At 45.8% G+C, this 24590-nt stretch overlaps 1 protein-coding gene across 4 annotated transcripts in view; it reads right to left on the reverse strand.

Annotated features, from left to right (window-relative positions):
• The window catches only part of bahcc1b (BAH domain and coiled-coil containing 1b), a 278363-nt gene that overhangs the window by 22264 nt on the left and 231509 nt on the right, over positions 1-24590 (reverse strand). For all 4 annotated transcript variants that reach the window (XM_080209603.1, XM_080209605.1, XM_080209604.1 and 1 more), the window contains one exon: positions 23991-24099. In XM_080209603.1, the coding sequence (XP_080065729.1) occupies positions 23991-24099 (109 nt within the window). The remainder of the gene's footprint in view (positions 1-23990; positions 24100-24590) is intronic.

Below are 24590 nucleotides of genomic sequence, written 5' to 3' on the forward strand. Positions count from 1 at the left end.
TGCCTCCCAAGCAGATGGTCACACACTTGAACCTCAGTTACAACCTGTTGACACAGTGGATCCACTTAAACTGTTCTTCTTTAAAGTACAAGACGAAGTGATATATTTTGGTGGGACACCCAAATAAGAGTAAAATATTGGGATATAGACCCCCTCGGGGGGCAGCTCACTCAAAGGAAGGAAGGAAGGTGGGAAGCAGGGGCAAGAGGGAAGGAAAGAAGGAAGGAAGGCAAGAAGAAGGGAAAAGAAGGGATGAAGGCAAGCAGAAGGGAAGGAGAGAAAGAAGGAGGGAAGGATGGCAGGAAGGAGAGGACAAAATGAGGAATGGAGAGAAGGAGTCAAGGTGGGAAGGTAGACAGGAGGAAATGCAGGAAGCTGGGAAGGAGGACGATGTATACATTTACATAGTAAACATTTAGTCCTTTCTTCTACAACAACGTGAAAAGTTTCTCTCCACAGATGCTGACAGACCTGCTGAGTATTTCTGGTATTTTTGGTTTTTATTTCAATTTCAGGTGAGACTTTTCTCAGCTGGCCTTAGGCTGCACAATATCACTCCACAGAACCAGGCCTTGTTGTGCCCATTGTACATCTGTAAAACAGGCGTAACAAGGTACAATAGCTACCCCATTATCTTTGTCCGAGGCAAATTAATCCTCCTAATGGCCAATTATGGCTGTCATGGAGGTCCCTATGACCTCTCCCATCTGCTCTACAGAAGGCTCTGTACCTTTCCCATTGAAAATTTTAAAAAGAGAACGTTGATTTGGAGTGACTATTCTTCTTTCAAACAAAAAAAACAAAGCAGATTGAAAGGGGCTAGGAATACCTGTCTGTCTGAACCACTACCCTTATTTCAGCCAGAAGTCCTGAGATGGAGGGAGTTAATTGCACAACTTCCCACTAGGCTTTGATAAACGACATCTGGATCTTGCACTCCCCAGTCACATTCGACCTTGCAGCTCGTCAGTGACGGATATGACCAGTCTGTTCTCATCTCAAACATTCATACCAGCGGCATTTCTCTCTACTTCACTCCAATATTATCAACATCCATCACCGCTCTCTCAATGTGAGTAGCAGCATCATTTACACAGCTTGCAATATTCAGCATGCGCCACAAATCCATCACCTTAATGGAGTACTAATTCAAATTTAAATGTTTGTTCAGTGGCTATGGAAGTGGCCTTCGGTAGATAATTATATGATATTGTTTTTCTGCTGACAATTGTAGCAAAGCCATATAACTGACCCATGGCTCCCTTATCTCTTGGTGAAATATTCCAGTTAACCAGATCATTCTCCCCCCATGCCAACCTCCCACCCCCCACCCATTCCCTTCCTTTTACTCCTCAAACCTTGCTTGATTTCATGTCATACTAATCCTTCCAGCACTATAGGAGAGTGAGCAAGGACACGCACTGATCTGCAGTTTTCTGGAGAAATGGACTTTATCACAGAATACATCCTCCAAAACAACTATTAAAAATAAATAACCAACAGGAACGTAGGAACGGGAAGTAGGGTGCTCAAGCCTTGTGCTGTAGCAAATCATGGCTGACCTGTACCTCAAATCCACTTACATTGACTCCGTATTACCCAATAATTACTCCCTAACAAAAATCTAACAATCTAGTTCTTCAGAATCTAAATTCTGGGGGAGAGTCTTCTAGTTTTTCCACTAACCTTTTCCTGAAGAATTTCCTCATCTTGCTCCTAAACAGTCTGGCTCTAATTTTAAGACTGCGCCCTTTCCTGGATTTTGCAGAGCAGAATATTCCCACCCCGGCTGCCACGGGAATTGGGGCGGGCGGGATGTGGACCATGCAACGGGTCGTTGACTTTGGGCAGGGTATTCTGGTCTAAGGGCAAAGGTGGCCAGAAAATCCCATCCTCTATATCTAGCAGGAGAAGGTTTGATGGAAACAGGCCGAATTTCTCTTGCTACCCATCCATACATAGAAAGGTGAATTGATTTTGATTCCCTCCTTTATAAGCTGCAATGTGTTTCCCAACCTCTTGGTTTTGGTTGCAATCAAACTTCTATTGCTAACCCCATAGCAAACTCGCGATAGGGTAAGTTGAGATGAGTAGCTTATTCGCACAGACTCAAACATGCAGGAGGACGGTGTCGCCAATGTAGCCCGAGGGTTAGGGAAAGAGTTACAGGGAAAAGACTACAGAGCAAAAAAACGAATTGTTTCATATGAATCCAGAGTTCAGAATCAAAATGGTGTATTCCTTCACAGAGGCTGAAAACTAATGATGGATAATTCACTTTTCCAGTAGCGGTGATCTCTATAATCAGATGGGCATGCAGGGATGAATTAGCCTTGTAAGTGACGGTATAGAAGTGCAGAGGGTCCAGTAGGAACAGTGTGAATGGGGATCAGGCATTCAAACTGGACACAGCCCACTTTCTGAGCTGTGGCTTGGTAGATGGAAGATGGCAGACTGCTCTGCTGTACAGTAAGACAATAGGACTGGTTGTCCCAGCTGGGAGGTGGTCATGTCCCATCTCTCCACTTTGGCTTTGACAAAATGTGCATATTCTTTTGTCTGGGTTCCTGAGATCGTTAATATTAAGAACTTGAAAATAGGTTTGCAGGGTCCTTTGTCCTAGCTGATGACTCATTTCTGGTTTATTTTACAAGACGCACTGAGCAGTTCACCAAGGCTCCTTTGACAGCACCTACCATGTCCCTGACCTCTGCCACCTAGAAGGACGAGGGCAGATAATGCATGGCAACACCACCCCAGCAAGCTTCTTTCCAAATCACACACCATACTGATTTGGAACAATATCATCGTTCCTTTACTGGCACTGGGTCAAAACCCTGGTACTCCTTCCCTCACAACACGGTGGGTGTACCTACACCACATGGATTGCAGAGGTTCAAGAAAGCAGCTCATCAACACCTTCTCAAGGGCCATTAAGAATAGGCAATAAATGCTGGCCTAACCACTGACTCCCAGATCCCATGAAAGAATAGTAAACAAAAAACTACACAACTAGATAGAGAAACTTTTTCCCAGGGCAGAAGAGCCAATTATGAGGGAGCATAGCTTTAAGGTATGAGAGGCAAGGTTTAAAGGAGATGTACAAGGCAAGTTTTTTTACACAGAGGGTGGTGGGTGCTTGAAACTCGCTGCCGAGGGAGGTAGTGGAAGCAGATACGATAGTGACTTTCAAGGGGCGTCTTGAAAAATACATGAATAGGATGGGAACGGAGGCATATGGTCCACTATGGGCAGGGGATTTTAGTTCAGTCGGGCAGCATGGTTGGTGCAGGCTTGGAGGGCCAAAAAGCCTGTTTCTATGCTGCAATTTTCTTTGTTCTTTCTTCTAACTACCTGCAATTTGCAAACTTGGATGTACGACTTTTAATTTCTTTACCAAGGTACTGATTTACATGCTGTATGGTGAAGATCCCAGTGAAGATCGGTGGAGAATAATATTTGCCGTGTCCAGCCAGTCAGAGAGCAACCCCTTTGGCTCTACACTCCTTCAACTACCCCCGGAACAGTTCCCAGGTATGCTGCAGCACTGTAAACAAATAGATTTAATTAAAAATGGACAGAACCATGGGGGCAGAATTTTAAGTTCCCACACCGGCAGGGGATTTGGGGAGTGTGAAACTGAAAGGACAGGTTCCTGTCTGCCCCGACCACACGGTGATTTTACACTGGGGCGGCGAGGAACCCACCCTTGGCCCAACTGATGCCTCTAAGTGGCCAATTAAGGACAGTCTCCCAACCAGCCCCATTTTTAGGCAGGGGAGGAGGATTGATCTAGAGTAGAGTAAAGCCAAAAATCAACTGATCTTGGGCAGGAAGGGAGGGGTGTGCCTCCATCAGAAAATGGAGTCAGGAACCCTCCCCACCAGCCCCTCCTTAAAATCTGGTGGCTTGCAGATCTCCCCGCCCCCCTCCCCCCAAGCAGGCTTTTTCCCACACGAGTCACCCCCTCGGCAGGTCTTCATTATCCTCCCCACTCTGGGACCCCTTGAAATTACCTGGACCTCAGGTGCCTGGACTTAATCTCAGGGGTCCTGGTGCAAATCTTCCTCTGTCCACTGCAGCACTGTTGCTGCAGGGACTGGGGAGCAGGTGGCCATCTCCACGAGTGGGGTGCAAGTCCCACCTTGCAGCCGCTTTCACACGGGCTGATCCGAGGGTGACAGGGGCACTCGGGATGACCAGGGATGTGGTTTCCAATGGCTCTTCAGATAGCGGGAAGCGAGGCCCCCACCACCTGAAACATTCAGACGGTGATCTCTTGCAACACTGGCAAAAGTCCCTGGAAGTCCATGGATCAAAACCAGAACTGATTTCATTCAGTCAGCATTAGTCACCCTGGTCGTGGATATATAATAGTTATCAGCACTAACACAGCTCCTTAAGTGGAGCAAAGGAGGCATATACAGAATAAATCCCAAATGAGGATGGAAACTTTGATCAATGAAGCTCACATACAGATGCTTAATGCACTTGTGCATGTGGGCTATTTGGACCAAGTGTTCATGCTGCATTAAAATGGGTACCCGAGGGCTTCCAGTTTGAGTGCATTAGTGTTTATACGTGGAAATTACCAGTCAAAATGTCTGCTTCAGAGTAATCTTCTGCAGTGTTCATATTATTGCTGGAATGTTCTCTGAGCCTGTTTCTGTTCTGCACTGGACTGAGAGATGAGTTTCTCTCATTCATACGTTAATTAAAAAAAAATCAAATTGTCCCAATTTGAACCACTCAAGGTGCTGTTTCCACTTATCTTTAATTAAATTGGACTCCGTTTGGCTCTTTCCAGCCATTTAAAAAATGTGTACTTCAGTCCACATTGCAGATTGACTTCCATTCAAGTGGTTAGTCACAGAAGTGAGAGGCAGAGATTCATGCTGAGCCAATTACAATTTCCTTCATTTAAGCCGGAGCGGCGCAATTATTATTGTGTCTAACGACGACTGTCAAACTGATTCGTCAATCAGAATTCGGTCCCATCCTGACACTTTGACGGAGCCGAGTTGTTGTCAGGTTTCACAGGAAAAGGTTGGATCAAACTTGGATTTTCCGAAGCTGAGGTTTTCTCCATCACCCTCAGCAAGAAAAGGAGCCGGAGACAGGAAAACAAAAGAGTAGAAAATGGGTCCTGCTGCTCCCTGTGTTTGTTCAAATGACTCTGCTGAGGTGCGATCAAGAGAGCTTCACGCTACTGCTCACACTGGTGGAGTGAATGAATATGAGGCACTTGGGCTAAGATGAATAACTGCAGCGCTCACTGCTATCTCCTTACTCAGCTGTGGTGTTGCTAGCTTAAACTTTGTGTGCTTGAAGCATTTTATTCAACGGTAAGTTTTTTTTTGTCCTGTGCTGATGCGTGGCCTGCAACACATCTTGGGAGTAGCAGTGAATGGATAGGGGTGGGAGGAGGTGGGGGGCTTGGGGGGGCGGGGGGGGGGGGGTGAAGGGATGGAGTGGGAAGTGAAAGGACAGGGGTGGGGGTTGGTGAAGGGAGGAGGGTGGGAGGAGTGAAGGGAGGGGGTAGAGGGATGAAAGGTTGGAATGGAGGGATGAAGGGACGGGGTGGAGGGGGTGAAGGGACAGGGTGGAGGGATGAAGGGATGGGATGGAGGGATGAAGGGACGGGAGTGGGAAAGGTGAAGGGATGAGTGTGAGAGATGAAGGGATGGGGTGGAGGGGGTGAAGGGACAGGGTGGAGGGGGTGAAGGGATGGGGTGAAGGGATGAAGGGATGGGGTGGAGGGGTGAAGGGATGGGATGGAGGGGGTGAAGGGACAGGGTGGAGGGATGAAGGGATGAAGGGATGGGGTGGAGGGATGAAGGGACAGGGTGGAGGGGGTGAAGGGACAGGGTGGAGGGGGTGAAGGGATGAAGGGATGGGGTGGAGGGGTGAAGGGATGGGGTGGAGGGGGTGAAGGGATGGGGTGGAGGGGGTGAAGGGACGGGGTGGAGGGGGTGAAGGGACGGGGTGGAGGGGGTGAAGGGACGGGGTGGAGGGGGTGAAGGGACGGGGTGGAGGGGGTGAAGGGACGGGGTGGAGGGGGTGAAGGGACGGGGTGGAGGGGGTGAAGGGACGGGGTGGAGGGGGTGAAGGGACAGGGTGGAGGGGGTGAAGGGACAGGGTGGAGGGATGAAGGGATGAAGGGATGGGGTGGAGGGATGAAGGGACAGGGTGGAGGGGGTGAAGGGACAGGGTGGAGGGGGTGAAGGGATGAAGGGATGGGGTGGAGGGGTGAAGGGATGGGGTGGAGGGGGTGAAGGGATGGGGTGGAGGGGGTGAAGGGATGGGGTGGAGGGGGTGAAGGGATGGGGTGGAGGGGGTGAAGGGATGGGGTGGAGGGGGTGAAGGGATGGGGTGGAGGGGGTGAAGGGATGGGGTGGAGGGGGTGAAGGGATGGGGTGGAGGGAGTGAAGGGATGGGGTGGAGGAGTAAAGGCATGGGAGTGGGAAAGGTGAAGGGATGGGGGTGAGAGACGTGAAGGGATGGGGGTGGAGGGGTGAAGGGACAGGTAACAACAAAGGCTTTATGGGCTGTGGTTCACACTTCAACAGATCCAGTGTCAAAATGGTCACTTTTTGAAAGGCACCAGGCAAATTTTATGATGCAAATGATTAGAATTATTACAGTTTTGTGATAAAAGGCTACAAGAATACTGTATTTTGTTCTGGATTAACATTGTAATCTATTCCTGTTCATTCCAAGTCATATTTTGTTCAAACATGGCAAATTTTTTTTAAGGTGGGGCAAGGGCCAATTTCTGGAAGCTTTGAGCCTTCTGGTAGATCACAGCTTCCCAGCCACACCAACTCTGGGCCCAAACAGGGAGTCAGGATGAATCTCTCCTCCTATGTATCCAACTGGAGAGTGGGTGCAGGTTAACTCCAGGAAACAAATACATTCAAAAAACATCTCTCTCATATCCAATTAAAGATTCTCCCCAACTGCAACAAAAGATGTGTCCTGTTGTGACCATCACTACTTTGTTGAGTTGCTGAGGCTGTGTTTTTATTCCTAAGAGAGTGCCTGCAGCAGAGATGGCTGATGGCTGCACCACGAGATTGAAGGTATGCCGACATTATCCTCTCTGTCCATAACAGTGAGCTGCACGGGCGGCTTCGTTAAACCGAAGAAACCTCAAACCTGTTTCGAACTGCAGCTGCTCAGGTGCAGAGCGTGATCCGCAATTCTTCCTGACAATGTGGATTTCACTGGGATGGTTCCACTTGCCTGGGTCCTTCGCTGGACAGATCAGCAAACAGGCAAAGCGTGAGGTTGTGAAAGGAGCAACCACAGTTTTCCTCATCAGGGAAATAAAGCTGACACCGCTTTTGATCTTCCTCCTATCCAACAATTCAAAATGGCTGCTAACATTGGCCCACTGTCCTGTCGAGGTGGCTTGTCTGTGCTCCGTCTCACAACATGATTTTGAAGATGACGCTCTGGATGAGGTACAGGAAAATCTGATGCTCTTTCAACTGATGACATCTGTGTCCTGCAGGCTCTTTTGAAGGTAGTTGGATTTTCAATGACTGGTTGGATGGAGGCGGCACAGTGGTTAGCACTGCTGCCTCACAGCTCCAGAGACCCAGGTTCGATTCTCCGTTTGGGTCACTGTGTGGAGTTTGCATGTTCTCCCCTTGTCTGAGAGGGTTTCTTCCGGGTGCTGCTGTTTCCTCCCACACTCCGAAAGACATGCTGGTTAGGGGCATTGGTGTACCTGAACAGGCGCCAGAGTGTGGCGAGTAGGGGAGTTTCACAGTAACTTCACTGTAATGTGACTGTAAGCCTACTTATGCCTAATAAGTAAACTTTAACTTTATCTATGCGGAATTTGCACGTTCTGTGCGGATTTCCTCAGGATGCTCTGGTTTCCTCCCATAGTCCAAAGATGTCCAGGTTATGTGCATTGGCTATACTAAATTGCCCCTTAGTCTCCGTGGATGTGTAGGTTAAAGAGATTGGCAGGGTAAATACGTGGGGTTACAGAGATAGGCCTGGGTGGGATTGTTGCTGGTGCAGACTTGATGGGCCGATTGGCCTCCTTCTGCACTGTTGGGTTTCTAATATTAGACACCTGGCTGCTAAGGTGGACCACTTGTCCTACTGAGTGACCTGCACATCTGTCCAGCCATTCCAATTCATCTTGGGACATTTTGAAAGACTGAATTAATACTTGATGCAGGAGACAGATGTACGCGTGTGGACTCATTTTTCTCCTTATCCCAATGGTAATCTCAAAAACCCTTTGGAATTGCTGCAAGACCAGCATTAGTCAAACACCGGCTCAAAGCAGATTCAAACACCAGCATAACATGTGCACCGTAAGCGCAGAAATGACCAATCAGGAAAGTGACAATGTTGTCTGAAATCGAAAATGGAAAAGGTACCCTGAAACAGCGCTACGAAATGGGAAGCTTACTCATCTCCCACTCACTCCAATCTGATGTCCAGAAAAAGCAACGTTACAGCAGTGCAACATTAAAACAGGAATGACAATTCACTCCCAACTGACTAATTCCCAAGGTCATCAAAAGGTCCATGTCTGCAGTTGGCTTTACACTTTGCAGTTGCTAAGTCAAATCGCTGCACTGGAATTGAAATTATACTAGATTACAAAGATGATTTGCTGGCAATCACTGATATCTCTTGCATTTTATATTTTTGAGTTCAATTTACTCTGGCCAATTTGGGTCTTTTGTCACAGAAGCTGAGAGGAAGAGAGAGGGGAGTCGTTCATCTCAGCAGTCAGACACAGAACAACTCTGCGCTGAACATCTATCCTAGACTAATGACATGTTACGTTACTTTCACGCCACATACTATGGTTGCCCTGTGGAAACTTATTGTGGATGCGCACCTCTAAATGTTACACAGCGGGAGAGCAATTGCACAGCAGCCTGTGTTCCAAAGTATCTCTTGTGCTCCAGTGATGAGTGGATCCGGCCATTTAATTTGTCTTTGGGAGTGATTGTCACTGACAACAGGCTGAACATGATGAAGGTCATGCAGGAGAACAACTATAATAACGTGTGTGGCTTTGCACACAAGTTAGAACTTGCTGTCAATTCTGCACCTGACAAACTCCAGTCTTTACGTTGGACACTTATCTAGCATTTCCAATTATTTCCACAGGTCAAAGAACGTGGGAAGCTCTGAGGCAACTTTAACTTCATGGGGAGGGATTTTCCATGCTCACCATAGCAGCAGAGGTGACCTATCATTGGCTGGCGATGGGATCTTCCATTCCCGTTGCTTTCAGGGTGGTTTCCCGGCATCAGGTCTTCCCCGACGGTGGGACAGGAAGAACCTGACGGTGTGAACGATCGAAAAATTCCAGCCAACATGACTCCTCAGCACAATCTCAAAGGGTGGGATTTTCCAGCTGTGCTCGCCCCAAGACAGGAAAATCCCAGCCTGAAGTCAACGGACCTTTGCATGGTCCATGCCCCAAATGTTCAAAATAGTTCTCACAGTGAAACTGAAGCATGGGCTGACATTTTGCAAAGCTCCCATGATATCTCTTCCAGCCGCAGAAGGTGGTTGGTGGGTGAACGATGGAAATGGGCATTGGCTCTGGCGGGACTGGAAGGATCCACTGGCAGCCAATAGTAAGCCACCTCCGCCCACCAGGAAGTCCACCTGGAGGGCTGGAAAACCCTGGACATGAGCTCCATGCCATTGTGATTCTTCATGACGCTAAAACAGAGTTAGACCTGCTCTATGTTAAAAGTATGGCCTCATTCCTCCCTACCTCTGTAATGTCTGGCTCTACAATCCTCTAAAACTGCTGAGCTCCAATTCAGTTCTCTTACACATTTCCAATTTTACTCAATCTATCATTGGTGGCCCATGTCTCCAGCTGCCTGGAGTTCCCTCCCTAATCACTGTCACATCTCTTCCCCTCCTCCTTCCTTTGAGACCTTAAGACCATAAGATAGAAGAGCAGAATTAGGCCATTCAGCCCATTGAGTCTGCTTCACCATTCAATCATGGCTGATATGATTCTCATCCCCATTTTCCTGCCTTCTTCCCGTAACCCTTGATCCTCTTTTTGATCAAGAACCTATTTATTTCAGTGACCTGGCCTCCACAGACCTCCATGGCAATGAGTTCCACAGATTCACCACCCTCAGGCTGAAGAAATTCCACCTCAACTCAGTTTTAAAAGAGCGTCCCTTCACTCTGAGGTTGTGTCCTCGAGTTCTAGTTTCCCTCACTAGTGGAAGCATCCTCTCCACGTCCATTCCACCTCAGAGGGAAGGGTGTGTTTAAGTATACACTATACACACTGAGTGTATTTAAGACAGACATAGATAGGTTCTTGGTATTCTGTGAGACACTCCTGAAAATGCACTTCCTTGACTAAGTTTTTGGTCATTTGGTCTTGTGTGGTTTGTGTCCAATTTTGTTTGATAACACTCTTGCGATACATCTGGGATATTTCACTAAATTAAAACTGTTATATAAATATGAGTTTGTTGTTGTTTATTGTCCAGCATTTTCCTTCATGAGTTACATGGGGACGTAAATGGAACCAATCTTAAATCTGTTGCTGACACGGAAATGCGCACAGGGGTGGGTAATTCAGACCAAATCAATCACTTGGACAAGTTAGAGGGATGCTAGGCTCCAGTGTGGCAGCCATTCTTTAATTTGCGTAAATATTGTGTAAAGCATCTGTGGCTCAAAAACTCCAGGCAGGTTACCACTGAATATTACCGATGAAGTAAAAAACTACTGTGGCAGAGAGATTATAGCTAATCATTCATAGGATCGTGACAATGCGGGAGGAGGCCATTCGGTCCATCAAGCCTGCACCAATCACAATCCCACCAACGCCCTATTCCGATAACTCCATGTATTTACTCTGTTAGTCCCCCTGACACTAAGGGGCAATCTACTATGGCCAATCAACCTAACCTATACATGTTTGGACCGTGGGAGGAAACCCACACAGACACAAGGAGAATGTGCAAACTCCACACAGGCGGTGACCTGAGGTCGGAATTGAACCCTGGCACTGTGAGGCAGCAGTGCCACTGTGTCCTCCCACTTCAAGCAATGATTGCAAGAAGTGTAGGTGGCAAACGACTGGCGTTTTTAGATTGAACACTAAGTACAGAATGGCCATAAGTGGTCCAGGTACTCATGAGAGTGTTGTGTCCTGTCTTTGCCCTCTCACAACTCCCAGGATAATTAAGTTCTGCAGCTGGTGCAGACATTGACTAAGAGAATGATATCCGGCTTTCGAGCCCTTACTTATTAGAATAGGCATCAAGAGTTAGTGCTATTTACTTTAGGGAAACCTAGGCTTAGATCAGATATGATTGAGGTTTTTAAAGCAATTAAGGGCTTTGATTCAGTCTGGCTGGACAGATTATTTGAGATGAATTGGACTAGAAAGCATGCATACAAAATACTTTGGCAAAGCAGTAAGTTAGATCCTGAGAAGTATTTCCTTTCATCGGGTTAAGGCCCTCTAGAACAGACAAGTGAAAGATGAAGGAGGTAACGAGTTGCTGTAGCCTACTAATAAGGAATGCGACATATTCCTAAGAGGATATTCCTAGTTAGAGAGAGTAAGTTTTCAAGATAGCTGTTATTATAAAGAATATTGAGCGCTATGCTGGAGCCTTAAAGCTTGAGTGCCTTTGGGAATCAGCAAAGAATTTCCAAGATAAAAGCAAATTACTGCGGATGCTGGTATCTGAAACAAAAACAGAAAATTTCAGCAGGTCAGAGAGCATCTGTGGGGAGAGAATAGAGCTGATGTTTTGAGTCTGGATGACCCTTTGTCTCTTCTGAATTGGGCATACTTCAGTTCTGGTTTTTTTACCTTCCCAGAAAATGCTTATATGGTTCGAGAACAGGTTGTGCCAATGTCTGGATGAAAAGGGTGGTCTTTTCTTTTACACAGACCCAGGCAGCAAATACATGGAACTGACTCCCTTCAAGTGCTTCACTCCAAGAGTTTAGTGTTAACCTGACAACAGAATCATTCTGCATTATTCTATGATGCCACTGATTACTAATTATTTGTTCATGGGATGTGGGCATCACTGGCTCAGCCAGCATATATTGCCCATTCCTGAGGGCATTTTTAAGGGCATTGCTCTAGGTCCGTAGTTACACCGAGGTCACACCAGGCAAGAATGGCAGATTTCCTTCACAAAAGGACACCAGCGAACAAAATGGATTTTTACCAGTGAGGGTCTAGTGGTATTAGCGCTGGACTATTAATCCAGAAACTCAGCTAATATTTTGGGGATTCAGATTTGAATCCTGTCATGACAGATGGTGAAATTTGAATTCAATAAAATACATCTGGAATTAAGAATCTACTGATGACCAATGAAAGTTTTGCCGACTGTTGGAAAAACCCATCTGTTTCACCAATGTCCTTTAAGGAAGGAAATCTGCCGTCCTTACCTGGTCTGGTCTACATGTGACTCCAGAGCCACAGCAATGTGGTTGACTCTCAAATATCCTCCAAGAACTACTAGGAATAGGCAATAAATGCTGGCCAGCCAGTGACACCCATGTTCAATGAATGAATTAAAAACACAATTGACAATGGCTCCCTGGGCATCATTAGACTCTTAATTGCAGATCATTATTGAATTCAAATTTCACCATCTGCCGTGATGGGATTGGAACCCAGGCCCCCAAACATTACCCTGAGTCTCTGGATTACAAGTTCATTGACATTACCAATATACTGCTGCCACATGAACATTGAACAAGAGCCTTGCATGCCACCAGCAACAACAACTTGCATTCATGTGGCACCTTTAATCCAGCAGAATCTTCTATGGCACTTACAATAAGCATATTTTGGACACTGAGCCACAGATGGTGATGTCAAAGAGGTAGATTTTAAGCAGCAATGCATAAGAGGAGAGGAAGAAAGCGAGCTAGAGAAACATTCCAGAGTCTCGGGCTTAGGCAGCTGAAAGCCCGACTGCCAATACTGGTTAAAAATTAAAATCAAATTTCACAAGAGGCTGGAATTGAAGAGCGCAGGAATCTTAAAGACGCAAAGTTAGAAGATATTTTAGAGAAAGGGAGGGGTGAGGCTATAGACGAGATTGAAAACAAGTATGGTCATTTTAAAATTGAGGCTCATTTTAAAATTGAGGTTTAAAATTTAAGAAGGCGTATGGTGTACTGGCCTTCATCAATCAAGGAACTGAGTTTAGGCATCGAGAGATAATGTTGCAGCTGTATAAGACCCTGGTCAGACCCCACTTGGAGTACTGTGCTTAGTTCTGGTCACCTCATTACCGGAAGGATGTGGAAGCCATAGAAAGGGTGCAGAGGAGATTTACAAGGATGTTGCCTGGATTGGGGAGCATGCCTTATGAGGGTAGGTTGAGGGAGCTCGAACTTTTCTCCTTGGAGAGACAAAGGATGAGGAGTGACCTGATAGAGGTGTATAAGATGTTGAGAGGTATTGATCGAGTGGATAGTTAGAGGCTTTTTCCAGGGCTGAAATGGTTGCCATAAGAGGACATAGGTTTAAGGTGCTGGGGAGTACGCACAGAGGAGATGTCAGGTGTAAGTTTTTCAGTCAGTGGTGGGTGCGTGGAATCGGCTGCCGGCAACGGTGGTGGAGGCAGATACGATAGGGTCTTTCAAGAGATTTTTACATAAGTACAAGGAACTTAATAAGATAGAGGGTTATAGGTAAGCCTAGTAATCTCTAAGATAGGGACATGTTCGGCACAACTTTGTGGGCCGAAGGGCCTGTATTGTGCTGTAGTTTTTCTATGTTTCTATGTTCCTCTAGGACTGGGAGCCAATTCAGATCAACAAGCACATGGATGATGAGCAGACAAGACTCATAGGATCCTACAGTTCAGAAGGAGGCCATTTGGCCCATCAAATCTGCACCAACCACAATCCCACCCAGGCCCTATTCATAACCCGTGCATTTACCCTAGCTAATGCCCCTGACACTAACGGGCAATTTAGCATGGTCAATCCACTTAACCTGCACATCTTTGGACTGTGGGAGGAAACCAGAGCTCCTGGAGGAAACCCACACAGATATGGACAGAATATGCAAACTCCATACAGACAGTGACCCAAGCCGGGAATTGAACCTGGGTCCCTGTCGCTGTGAGGCTGCAGTGCTAACCACTGAGCCACCATGCCAGCGACTCAGAGCAAGTGAGAATATAAGCAGCTGAACTTTAGTTTACAGTGCATGGAAAATGAGAGGCTGGTGATATGCGAATCAGAATATTCATGTTTAGTGGAATCAAGGCCACTTACGAAGCTTCCCCCATCAGAGAAGCTGAGGTAGGGTTGGAGTCAGGCAGTGCTATTCAGAGAAAGTAGGCAGACTTGGCAATGGAGGGATAGTTTACTAAGGCCAGAGTAACATGGTGGGGGGGGGGGGTTGGAATTTTCCAGCTGTCCACACCCCACCGCCAGTGAGAACGAAAAGTCTGGCACTCAGCCAAATCTCCGTTCACTGCAGCCGGACTGGAAAATCCTGCTGGCGTGGACAGCCGGAGAATTCCGGCCAGGATTTCATTTGTCAGAGCTGTTTTGGTCATGTGGGGGAAGGCGGGAACCGGATGGGAAGAAGTCAAACATGGAACTGCAGGAAAGATGGACACGGGATTAGTGCAGCAGCGATCTGTTCAAGGACTTGGGAGAGGAAAAGTTGATTGGAGATGGACTTTGCAAGGACAGGCGGGTCAAGGGGGAGGAGGGTGATGACGGCAGATTTGAAGACGAGGGAGAGAGCGCATCTGAAGCGAGGGAACTGCTAACGTGGGAGAGAGGAGGGAAGTTGAGTGAGCAAAAGTTAGTTATGCCCTTGTAACAAAAGCAGCACAGATCTGGTTCCTTTATTCCTGGTCACTTGACCTCTCCCTCTCCCGAGAGGCGGCTTCTCCATATTCATTTATGCATTTTGCAAAAGATCTAAAATGGGCAATCATTTTTTATTTCAGTGCAAATGCTAGTGCAGACCTGCGAGCAAACCAAATGAAAATGAATGACAAAACTACTAAGTGTGTATGTGGAAATAATATTAAGTCTCTAAGCAAACTAAGCCTCCATTGTATTAACCAAACAATACAATCTCCACCCCAGACACAAAAGAATGCTTTTCACTGCATCAAGTTGCATCTCCACCTTCTACGTTATTTAGCCGAGTCCTTTCAGCACTCAAACAAATTATAGTGATTTTGCTAATGTGTCACTGCAGGGTGCAATGACTTACCATTTTTACAAAGTGCTCTGGCATCTTTTCAAATGCCGTACCCTTTACCAAATTCCATATAATTTTCTCAGTGATGTAACTCGTGCCTTTTTACAAGTGCCAGGATTTTTTTTTAAACATCTCTTGGTATTGCACCAATCCAATTTGTTCAAGTACCTTCTCCCCTGTGACAGTTCAAACACAGTAATGGAACCATGGTGTTGCAGGTAAAACCTTCCCCGGACGGGGTCACTGATCGTTCAAGAGTTTGTCCAGTGATAAATCAGACGCTGCTGAACTAATAAATTAGCGTCACCGTTGATGTGTGAGAGTTATTAACAACAACAGCTTATATTTATGTACTGCCTTTAACATAATGGAACATCTTGGAGTTGCTATGCCAGGAGTTCCCCTGAACTACCTCAAGAGATATCAGACAGATGACCAAAAGTATGGTCATAGCAGTAGGTATTGTAAATTCATTGCAATGTTAATGTGAGCCTACTTGTGACACTAATCAATAAACTTTAAACTCTTAGAAGAGCAAAGTAAGGTAGAGAGGCAGAAAGGTGTAGGTGTAGGGATGATATTGTAGAGTTAGGGCAGCACACTGGCACAGTGGTTAGCACTGCTGCTTGACAGCTCCAGGGACCAGGGTTCGATTCCTGACTTGGATTACTATCTGTGTGGAATTTGCACATTCTCTCCTGAGTCTGTGCGGGTTTCCTCTGGGTGCTCCGGTTTCCTCCCACAGTCCAAAAATGTGTGGGTTAGGTTGATTGGACATGCTAAATTAACCTTTAGTGTCCCAGGATGTGAGAGGTTAGAGAGATTAGCAGGGTAACTAATTGGTGTTGGTGCAGACTTGATGGGCCGAATGGCCTCCTCCTGCACTATAGGGATTCTATTCTATAAAAAGCTTAGGGCCCAGACAATATCAGAGAGATTAAAATCAGGGATGCACAAGAGGCCAGAATTAGATATGTGCGCAAATATCTTGGAGGGGCTGTGGGGCTGGAGGAGATAAAGGGTGGGGTGGGAGTAGTAAGGCCATGGAGGGATTTGAAAACAAGATAAGAATTAATGTTAATAATCAAATTTAAACAAAAGCTAGTGTGCCTTGTGTAATTTTCAGGTATGTTTGCCTGTTAATTTGGAGCTAATTAATACATTACGCATAAGTAGCAAAGCTGTGGTGTGAGGATAAATTGACTTGACTGGTGAAGTATAATATTTAATTTTTTAAAAGCAAAGCAAGCAGCAGTGGCCTACAATTAAAGCAGCATCAGAATATTAGACTACAGCCTCTTCCCCTCGTGTACTCAAAATGGCACAATGTCAAAGCTTGTGAATCAAATGCTACGTTTATGCACAGACACCATGTGTTTACTGTGTAGCCCCGTCGTTTAGAAGGTCCTGCCTTAGGTCACCATTAAGCTGACATAATAAGAGGCCCTTCCAACATATATATATATATATTTATGCACGCAGTGTATTAAAGCTTAAAATGTCAACTCCACAACTCATACGGAATCGGTTACTCTTCAATCTTAGGAAGCGAGGAAGAGATCTGCTCACTCACAAGTTATCTAGACGTAATCGGCCAATTTCCTTTAATTCTATTTTTATATTGGCTTTCTTTCCACCTTTCTGTACTGCTGTCCCCTCCACACCCCCCCCCCCCCCCCCAACCCCACTCCCGCCACTGCACTCAGGCCTGGATCCTCATCCACACTCCGCTTCTTACAATTCACTTCCTCGGGTTAAAGTTCAAACAAGAGTTTTTGGTGCATGAAATGTTTAAATATGCTCGCCCCTCCACCCCCTCATGCCAGGTGGCACGTAATTTTTAAAAGACAAATGGGATCAGCTGCAAACTGAAGATTGCGTGGACTGCAGATGGAGGGTTGTAAATCTTTGGATTCCACCCCGATTAAGCGCAGTAAAAGTTGTCGAAAGAAATCAGTATGTTGCAGTCAACATAAAGTTGCAAAATCAAACCAACGGTTTCAGGATTGCTGATATAGTCCCCAAGGGGCTGATAACTTACCAACAACTCAATATGAAAACCAAAACTTTGTGTGAGCCACTCTTTCCCCTTCCCCACAGGATACGTCAGCATTCTCCCTCCCACGCCCTCTCAGTTCACGTTGAACTTGGTCTTTCCTCCCCCATCTCCAACGCACAATGTTATCCAGCTTCATCTTCCTTCCTCCAAGGTACCATTCCCCAATTGATCCCTGATCTTCCCCTTCCTCCAAAGATGTGCAGGTTAGATGGGTTGGCAATGCTAAATTGCCCCTTAGTGTCAGGGGGACTAACGGGGTAAATACGTGGGGCTATGGGAATAGGGCCTGGGTGGGATTGTTGGAAGTGCAGGCTCAATGGCCTCTTTCTACACTGCAGGGATTCTATGATTCCTCTATATCCTTTCCCTTTCCTTGCCTTCCCACTTGTCCCCTTCTTTAACACCATCCTTCTTCCATGTCATTGTCATCTATCTCTCCATGATTTCAATATTCCCTGTTCCCCCTCCTTCTTTATCTCCTTTTTTCTATTTCCCTTTAATCTCTCTTTCTCAGTGTCATACACTTTCAATGCCATCCATTTCCACTTCCCACTCCCTCACCATTTTCCCCTATCCCAACTCTCCTTCAGTGTCATCATTCCTTCCCTTCCCACTCCTCTCAGTGGCGCTCCTGCCTGGATTATAATGGGAGCATTGCTGGATGTTGCATGCTGTAGGTGAAAATTCTGCTGAGTATTCCCATGTACGGTGTGCAATGGCTACGTGACCAGCCAAAATTGCTGGAGTGAAATGAGGGGTCTGGTTTGTATTGATATCGGTCTGCAAAAGAAGGGGCTGGCATGGTGGCATAGCGGTTAGCACTGCTGCCTCACAGCTCCAGAGACTTGGGTTCAATTCTGGCATCGGGTCACTATCTGTGTGAAGTCTGCATGTTCTCCCCATCTCTGCGTGGTTTCCTCCAGGTGCTCTGGTTTCCTCCCACAGTCCAAAGACATGCAGTTAGGTTGACTGGCCATGCTAAATTGTCCCTAATGTCAGGAGGTCTAGGTTGAATACCTGTGGATAGGGCCTGGGTGGGATTGTTGTTGGTGTAGACTCAATGGGCTGAAAGGCCTCCGTCTGCATTGGCAGGGTCCTATGATTCTATGACTGTAGGTGTGTATAACATAAACATTGTATCTATAAAAATCGCAATTCTTTTTCTTCCTATGAATTAACTTTAATGATATGAATGGTCTTAGATTTTACACTTTTGTGTCATGAGGTGCCTCTCTTGAATTAAGAGTGGTGGGTGGCATGATGGCACAGTGGTTAGCACTGCTTCACAGCACCAGGTACCCGGGTTCAATTCTGGCCAATCACCGATGCCTGTGTCTCACAAACTGTCTGTACCGAGTTTGCACATTCTCCCCATATCTGCATGGGTTTCCTCTGGGTGCTCCGGTTTCCTCCTACAGTCCAAAGATGTGCGAGGTAGGTTGATTGGTCATGCTAAATTGCCCTTTATGTCCCAATATGTATAGGTTAGGGGAATTAGCTGGGTAAATATGTGGGGGGGGGGGGGTTGCTCTGAGGGAGAGCTGGTGCAGATTAGAAGGGCTGAATGGCCTCCTTCTGCTTGGTAGGGATTCTATGAAGAAAAGAGAATTGTTCATCATAAGAGGTGTGACTGTGACTGAACTGCTTTTCTGGTCTTGGGGACTATTTTGATAATGGACTTGGATTCTCTGGCCCCTACCAAGGTGTGTCATTGGAACGGTGCTCTTAGAATGACTGCACATGTACTGGAAACCAGTACAAATTCTCAAGCCCTCCTCTGTGGCCTTTTCTTTTCATTCATTTGTGGGACATGAGCATCACTGACTTGCCAACATTTATTGCCCATCCCTAGTTGTCCGTGGAGGGCAGTTGAGAGTCAACCACATTGCTGTGGCTCTGGAGTCATATGTAGGCCAGACCAGGTAAGGACAGCAGACTTCCTTCCCTAAAGGGCATTAGTGAACAAGATGAGTTTTTGCGACAACCGACAATGCTTTCACGGTCATCAGTAGATTCTTAATCCCAGGTATATTTTATTGAATTTAAATTCCACCACCTACTGTGGTGAGATTCGAATCCAGGTCCTCAGAACATTAACTGAATATCTGGATTAATACTCCAGCAATAATACCACCAGGCCATCACCTCCCCAAAAGCGGGGTGGCCCTTGGGACTAAGCAGTGGCCATTCCTTCTCATGCAGTAGTGGGAATTAAGTTGGAGAACATTATTTCCCTCAGTTACATCAGTGGGTGGGTGGGCAGATTGTCTTAAACTGGGCTGCAAGTAGTGGTGTGGCACAGCAAAGGAAAAGACCTGATAGGAGCATGTCTCTGACCAATCTTCTGCCCTTGCCTACGTCAGATGTCCATGAGAAGGGGTAGGTTAGCGGTGGTGATGGAAAATCCAGTCCGTTGTTTAAGCACAACACGTTGTTTTCTATGCAGTAATGTAACTGGGAGCTATTCAGAGTGTTCTAACAGCTAACAGCACAATGATGTACAAATGAAACAGTAACAGCACAGGGGATGCAGTCACAATGCACAATGAGAAGCTGTATTATCATAACACTCCAAAGGAAATCAAAGTCATCACAATAATCTCCAGGAAGACAATGAGTTGACAGTGCTGCACAGGGACAGCAATTGCTCCACAATACAAACAGAAGTAAAGATCAGCACAGAAAAACAGCAACATGACATTACTGTACAGGGAACCAACAACAGTCGCAACACTGCGCCTGGAGGCAATGACATTTCGACTGGGAAGGAGCTCCAAGTTTCAGTTAGACAAAACTGATAAGGAAACCCTGCAAAGATGTTCTATTTTAGCAAGTTACTTTTGGTTTTGGGGAGTGGAGGGAATTAAAAGTAAAATCTGAAACCGCAACTCCGGTTAACAATCATTAATGGGGCACATTAGATCGGAACAGTTTATTCAGATTGCAGAGGGAGCTGATGAACTAGACTGTGCAGGAGGGTCAACAACAAGATTATATTGTGTGCTGAGGGGGAGCCAAGCGAGACAGACTTTCCAGAAACACCTCTTTGTTTCGATGCTGATATCTTGAAACCTTCACTCTCACATTACTACTTCACTCACCAATAGCGTGTGTCACATTAAAGTGTCCCAGTGGCTCCCAGCTGACTGGGAGAAATCTGTTAAACGGTCCATGAAATATTTGATAGTAAAAAAGTACTCATTTAACCATCTCCAGAACTACTGTCAGCTGGGGCCTTTTAATGGTGCTTTCACCATGGTGACAAAATGGATTGAATTTAATTAGTTCAATAAAGGGTGTACGTAACAAAACTCAACTCTGGCAGACACAAGAAGCTGGCCAGCTATGATCTTGTAACACTGGAATGAAAAAGCAAGGGTGAATGTTCCCAAAAGCTTCAGGACCCTGACATTGAGACTAACTGAGTGTCCTGAGCCTCACTTGCCAGTGGTCAGTTTGCCACTTATTCGTAAAGGTGATTTCCCTCTCCTAACAGGTCATATCTGAGTTTGCCATTTAATTAAGGTTGGCAAGTTGGGGGGGTGGGGGCGGTGTGGGGGTTTGGTTCCAGACCCAGGTACCTCCATCAGAGAGCTTGGGAGCCCCACTGGGAGACGTGAACGCGGCTGAAGCCAGTCAAGGGTCACACGGGTAGCTGAACAGGGAAGCGCTCACTGGGAGATAAGTTTACGATAAAAATCCGGAGGGGCCAAGTGGGCAAGCTGCTCAGGTGAGAGGAGAAACCTCTCCAGGTGGCTCTTCAGGGATGAAGGTGTACTCTTTCCTGCCCTTGGCCCCCTCTTTGGGACATGACCTCCATCCTTCCCTTGCCTCCCCCACACCCCTCAGCCCCAGAGTGCTGCAGGGTGGCAGCCCCCATTGAGCTGGCAGTCCCCCACACTTCAGACTGTTGTCTGCTGCCCCCTCCCATCCAAATAGCCCCTAATTGGGGCTTTAAATATGATATTGGGCTGATTTCGCATTCAGTTTGAGGATAAGAAATGTAGGTCTGAACGTAATGTTTTAAACATAAATAAAGGCAATTACAAAGGTATAAAGACAGAATTGGCTAAAGTGGGCTAAAAAAAAGTCTTAAAATTGAGATGGTAGTGAACCAATGGCAGACATTTAAGAAATGATTTCATAGCTCTCAACAAAGATATATTCCATTGAGAAAGAAAGACTCCATGAGAAGAATGCATGATCTCTGGCTAATCCTAAGGAAGTTTACGATGATAGCAAATAAAAAGGAAAGGCTTACAACATTGCAAAGAATAGTGGTATCACAGAAGATTGAGAATTCTTTTAGAAACTGGCAAAGGAAGAATATGAGAGAAAACCACCGAGAAACATTAAAACAGGCGTTAAAAGCTTCTACAAGTATGTGAGAACTAAAAGCATAGCTAAAATAAAACAGTCCCCCTTAAAGGATGAGACTGCAGGATTAATAATGGAAAACAAGGAAAAGGCAGACTTTGTTCAAGTCTTTTTCGCACAAGAATACAAAAAAACTCAAAAAATAGAAAATCAAGAGGCAAAAGAGAGAGAGGAGAATTTAATACAATTGCAGCCACCAGAGGAAAGGTGATGGGCAAATTAATGGGACTAAAGGAGAGAATACAACGAACGTGTCCAGTCTGGATGACCCTTCATCAGAGCTAGGAAGAGCAAAGGGTCAGCCAGACTCGAAACGCTGGCTCTATTCTCTCTCCACTGATACTGACAGACCTGCTGAGATTTTTCGGCATTCTCTGTTTTTGTAATGGGGCTAAGGGCTGACTAGTCTGATAGACCCGATGGCCTGCATCCTAATGTCTGAAAAGAAGTGGCAGCAGAAATGGTGGATGCGATTTCCCAAAATTCCCTAGATTCTGAAAAAACCCCAGCGGACTGGAAAATAGCAAATGTAACACCCCTATTCAAAAAAAAGGAGTTTGGGAGTGGGTGGTGTTGAGGGACAGGAAACCATGGCCTGTCAGTCTAGCATCTGTCATAGAGAAAATGATGGAATCAATTAATAAGGAAGTAGTAGCAGGACATTTGGAAAATCACAATACAATCAGGCACAGTCAATGTGGTATTGTGAAAAAGAAATTATGTTTGACTAACTTATTAGAGTTCTTTGAAGACGTAATCAGTAGGATGGATAAAGGAGAACCACTAGATGTATTCTATTTGGATTACCAAAAGACATTTGATAAGGTGTCACATAAAAGGCAAGGTGTTGGGGTGATTTATCAGCCTGGATATTAGATGAGAACTAACAGGAAGCGGAGAGTCAGAGTGAATGTGTCACTTTCAATTTGGCAAACTACAACCAGAGAAGTGATACAGGGATAAGTGCTGATTACGATCTATATTTGATGACTTGGATAAAGGGACCGACTATATTGTAGTCAGATTTGCTGATGATACAAAAATAGGTATTAAAGCAAGTTGTGAAGATGATCTCCAGTCTGGATTTTCATGGAGTTGGGGAGTCTCCATGGATCTTTATCACTGGCGGCTGAGATTCAATTCCGAGATTCCTGGCTCCGTTCATGGTGTCCCCCAATTTCCAGCAAGGTGAGATAAGGGTGTGGGCTGTTGAGGATCACAAGGCCACACACTGCATTTCCAACCTGGTTGGCACCAATATGGAAATAGGCATTTCCTAGCCCCCACAATTTTCATGGAGCCTGGCCAGCTTTTCAAGGACATGGTTCACAGACCCTCAGAAGTGTCTGGATGAGAGAACCTTTTGAAATTCAAGTTCAAATAGTATAACTCATCCACTCCTCCATGCCAAACTATACCTCTTTATCCGCCACTCCTCCCCACCCCAGCCTCACATACCCTCGTACCAACCTATCATCTTCCATACACCCATGGCCCCTCATATCTTCCAAGCCAACCAATGCCCTACACCCATCTCCATGGCCTCTCATAACGTCCATGCCAACCCATGGCACTTCCGTGCCCATTCACTGTAGTACAAAGTAGGGATTGTAGTACAAAAGTAGGGAAGACTTGCTACGACTGAACATAGCATGTGTCAGGGTGCCATCCCCATCATTGTGAGGCTGGAGAAACTCTGCCCCATATTTTGATTGGTTGTAGAGTGTAGGTTCCAATAGGTTTACTTCCTTTGCAGCCTCCATCCTTTTAATAACCGTTTACACATTTCAAAATCTCCACAGGACCCTTAATCATATTAATGCCATAGAGTCATAGAGCTTAACAGTAAAGAAAGAGGCCCTTTGGCCCATTATTTCTGTGCTGACCATCAAGCCTCTGTCTATTGTCATCATATTTTCTAGCACCTGGTCCGTAGCCTTGTATGCTGGGCCGTTTCAAGTGCTCATCTAAATACTTCTTATGTATTGTGAGGGTTCCTGCCTCTACCACCCTTTCAGGCAGTGAGTTCCAGGTTCCCAGCAGGTTCTGAGTGAAAAAGCTTCTCCTCAAATCCCTCTAAATCTCCAGTGCCTTACTTTAAGTCTATGCACCACCCTCTATTAAAGAGAATGGTTTATTCCTATCTATCCTACCTACGTCCCTCATAATTTTGTACAGTTCAAGCAGGTCCCCCTCCGTCTTCTCTGCTCTAAGGAGAACAACCTCAGCCTAGCCAGCTGTGGCTATAGATTGCTTTCTTCAGATCCTTCATCCATGTGCTATATTGACAAGTGAAAATGTGGCACCTACTTTGGATGATGGTTCCTGGGTACAAGCAGCGTGATTTCTGACTCCAATAAGCACACACCCTGGTAGCTGGTGGCAGGAACTGTGTTGAGGGTGGTCTGACATCAAGTACCTGTAGGTATTTTTTAAAAATTTGTTTAAAAGGTCATTAAGTAACATCGATAATACATCATATTCCAGAAGTACCCATGTGAAACTAAACCTCCAAAATAGATGATCAGAATAAGCTTTTAATACTAAATTGCAGCAGTTACCAACTCCTGGTAAAACCCAAATCCCTGTTTAACTAGAAAGAATGCTTGGAATTGGTAAACACTCTCCTCACTGGACATTCACACTTTCTCTCCCCACCCCCACAAAACCCCCATCTCCAGTGAGCCAGTTTTTATTGCTGGTCTCCACCCTGTAAGGTTGACATCAAATATAAAAAGATGCAGCAGAGAAGAGTATAAGAACATAAGAACTAGGAGCAGGAGTCGGCCATCTGGCCTCTCGAGCCTGCTTTGCCATTCAATAAAATCATAGTTGATCTCTTCGTGGGCTCAGCTCCACTTACCCGCCCACTCACCATAACCCTTAAGTCACTTACTGTTCAAAAATTTA

This window comes from Carcharhinus amblyrhynchos, chromosome 21 (assembly GCF_965287045.1).
Source record: "Carcharhinus amblyrhynchos chromosome 21, sCarAmb.v2.hapA, whole genome shotgun sequence".
Taxonomy (NCBI): domain Eukaryota; kingdom Metazoa; phylum Chordata; class Chondrichthyes; order Carcharhiniformes; family Carcharhinidae; genus Carcharhinus; species Carcharhinus amblyrhynchos.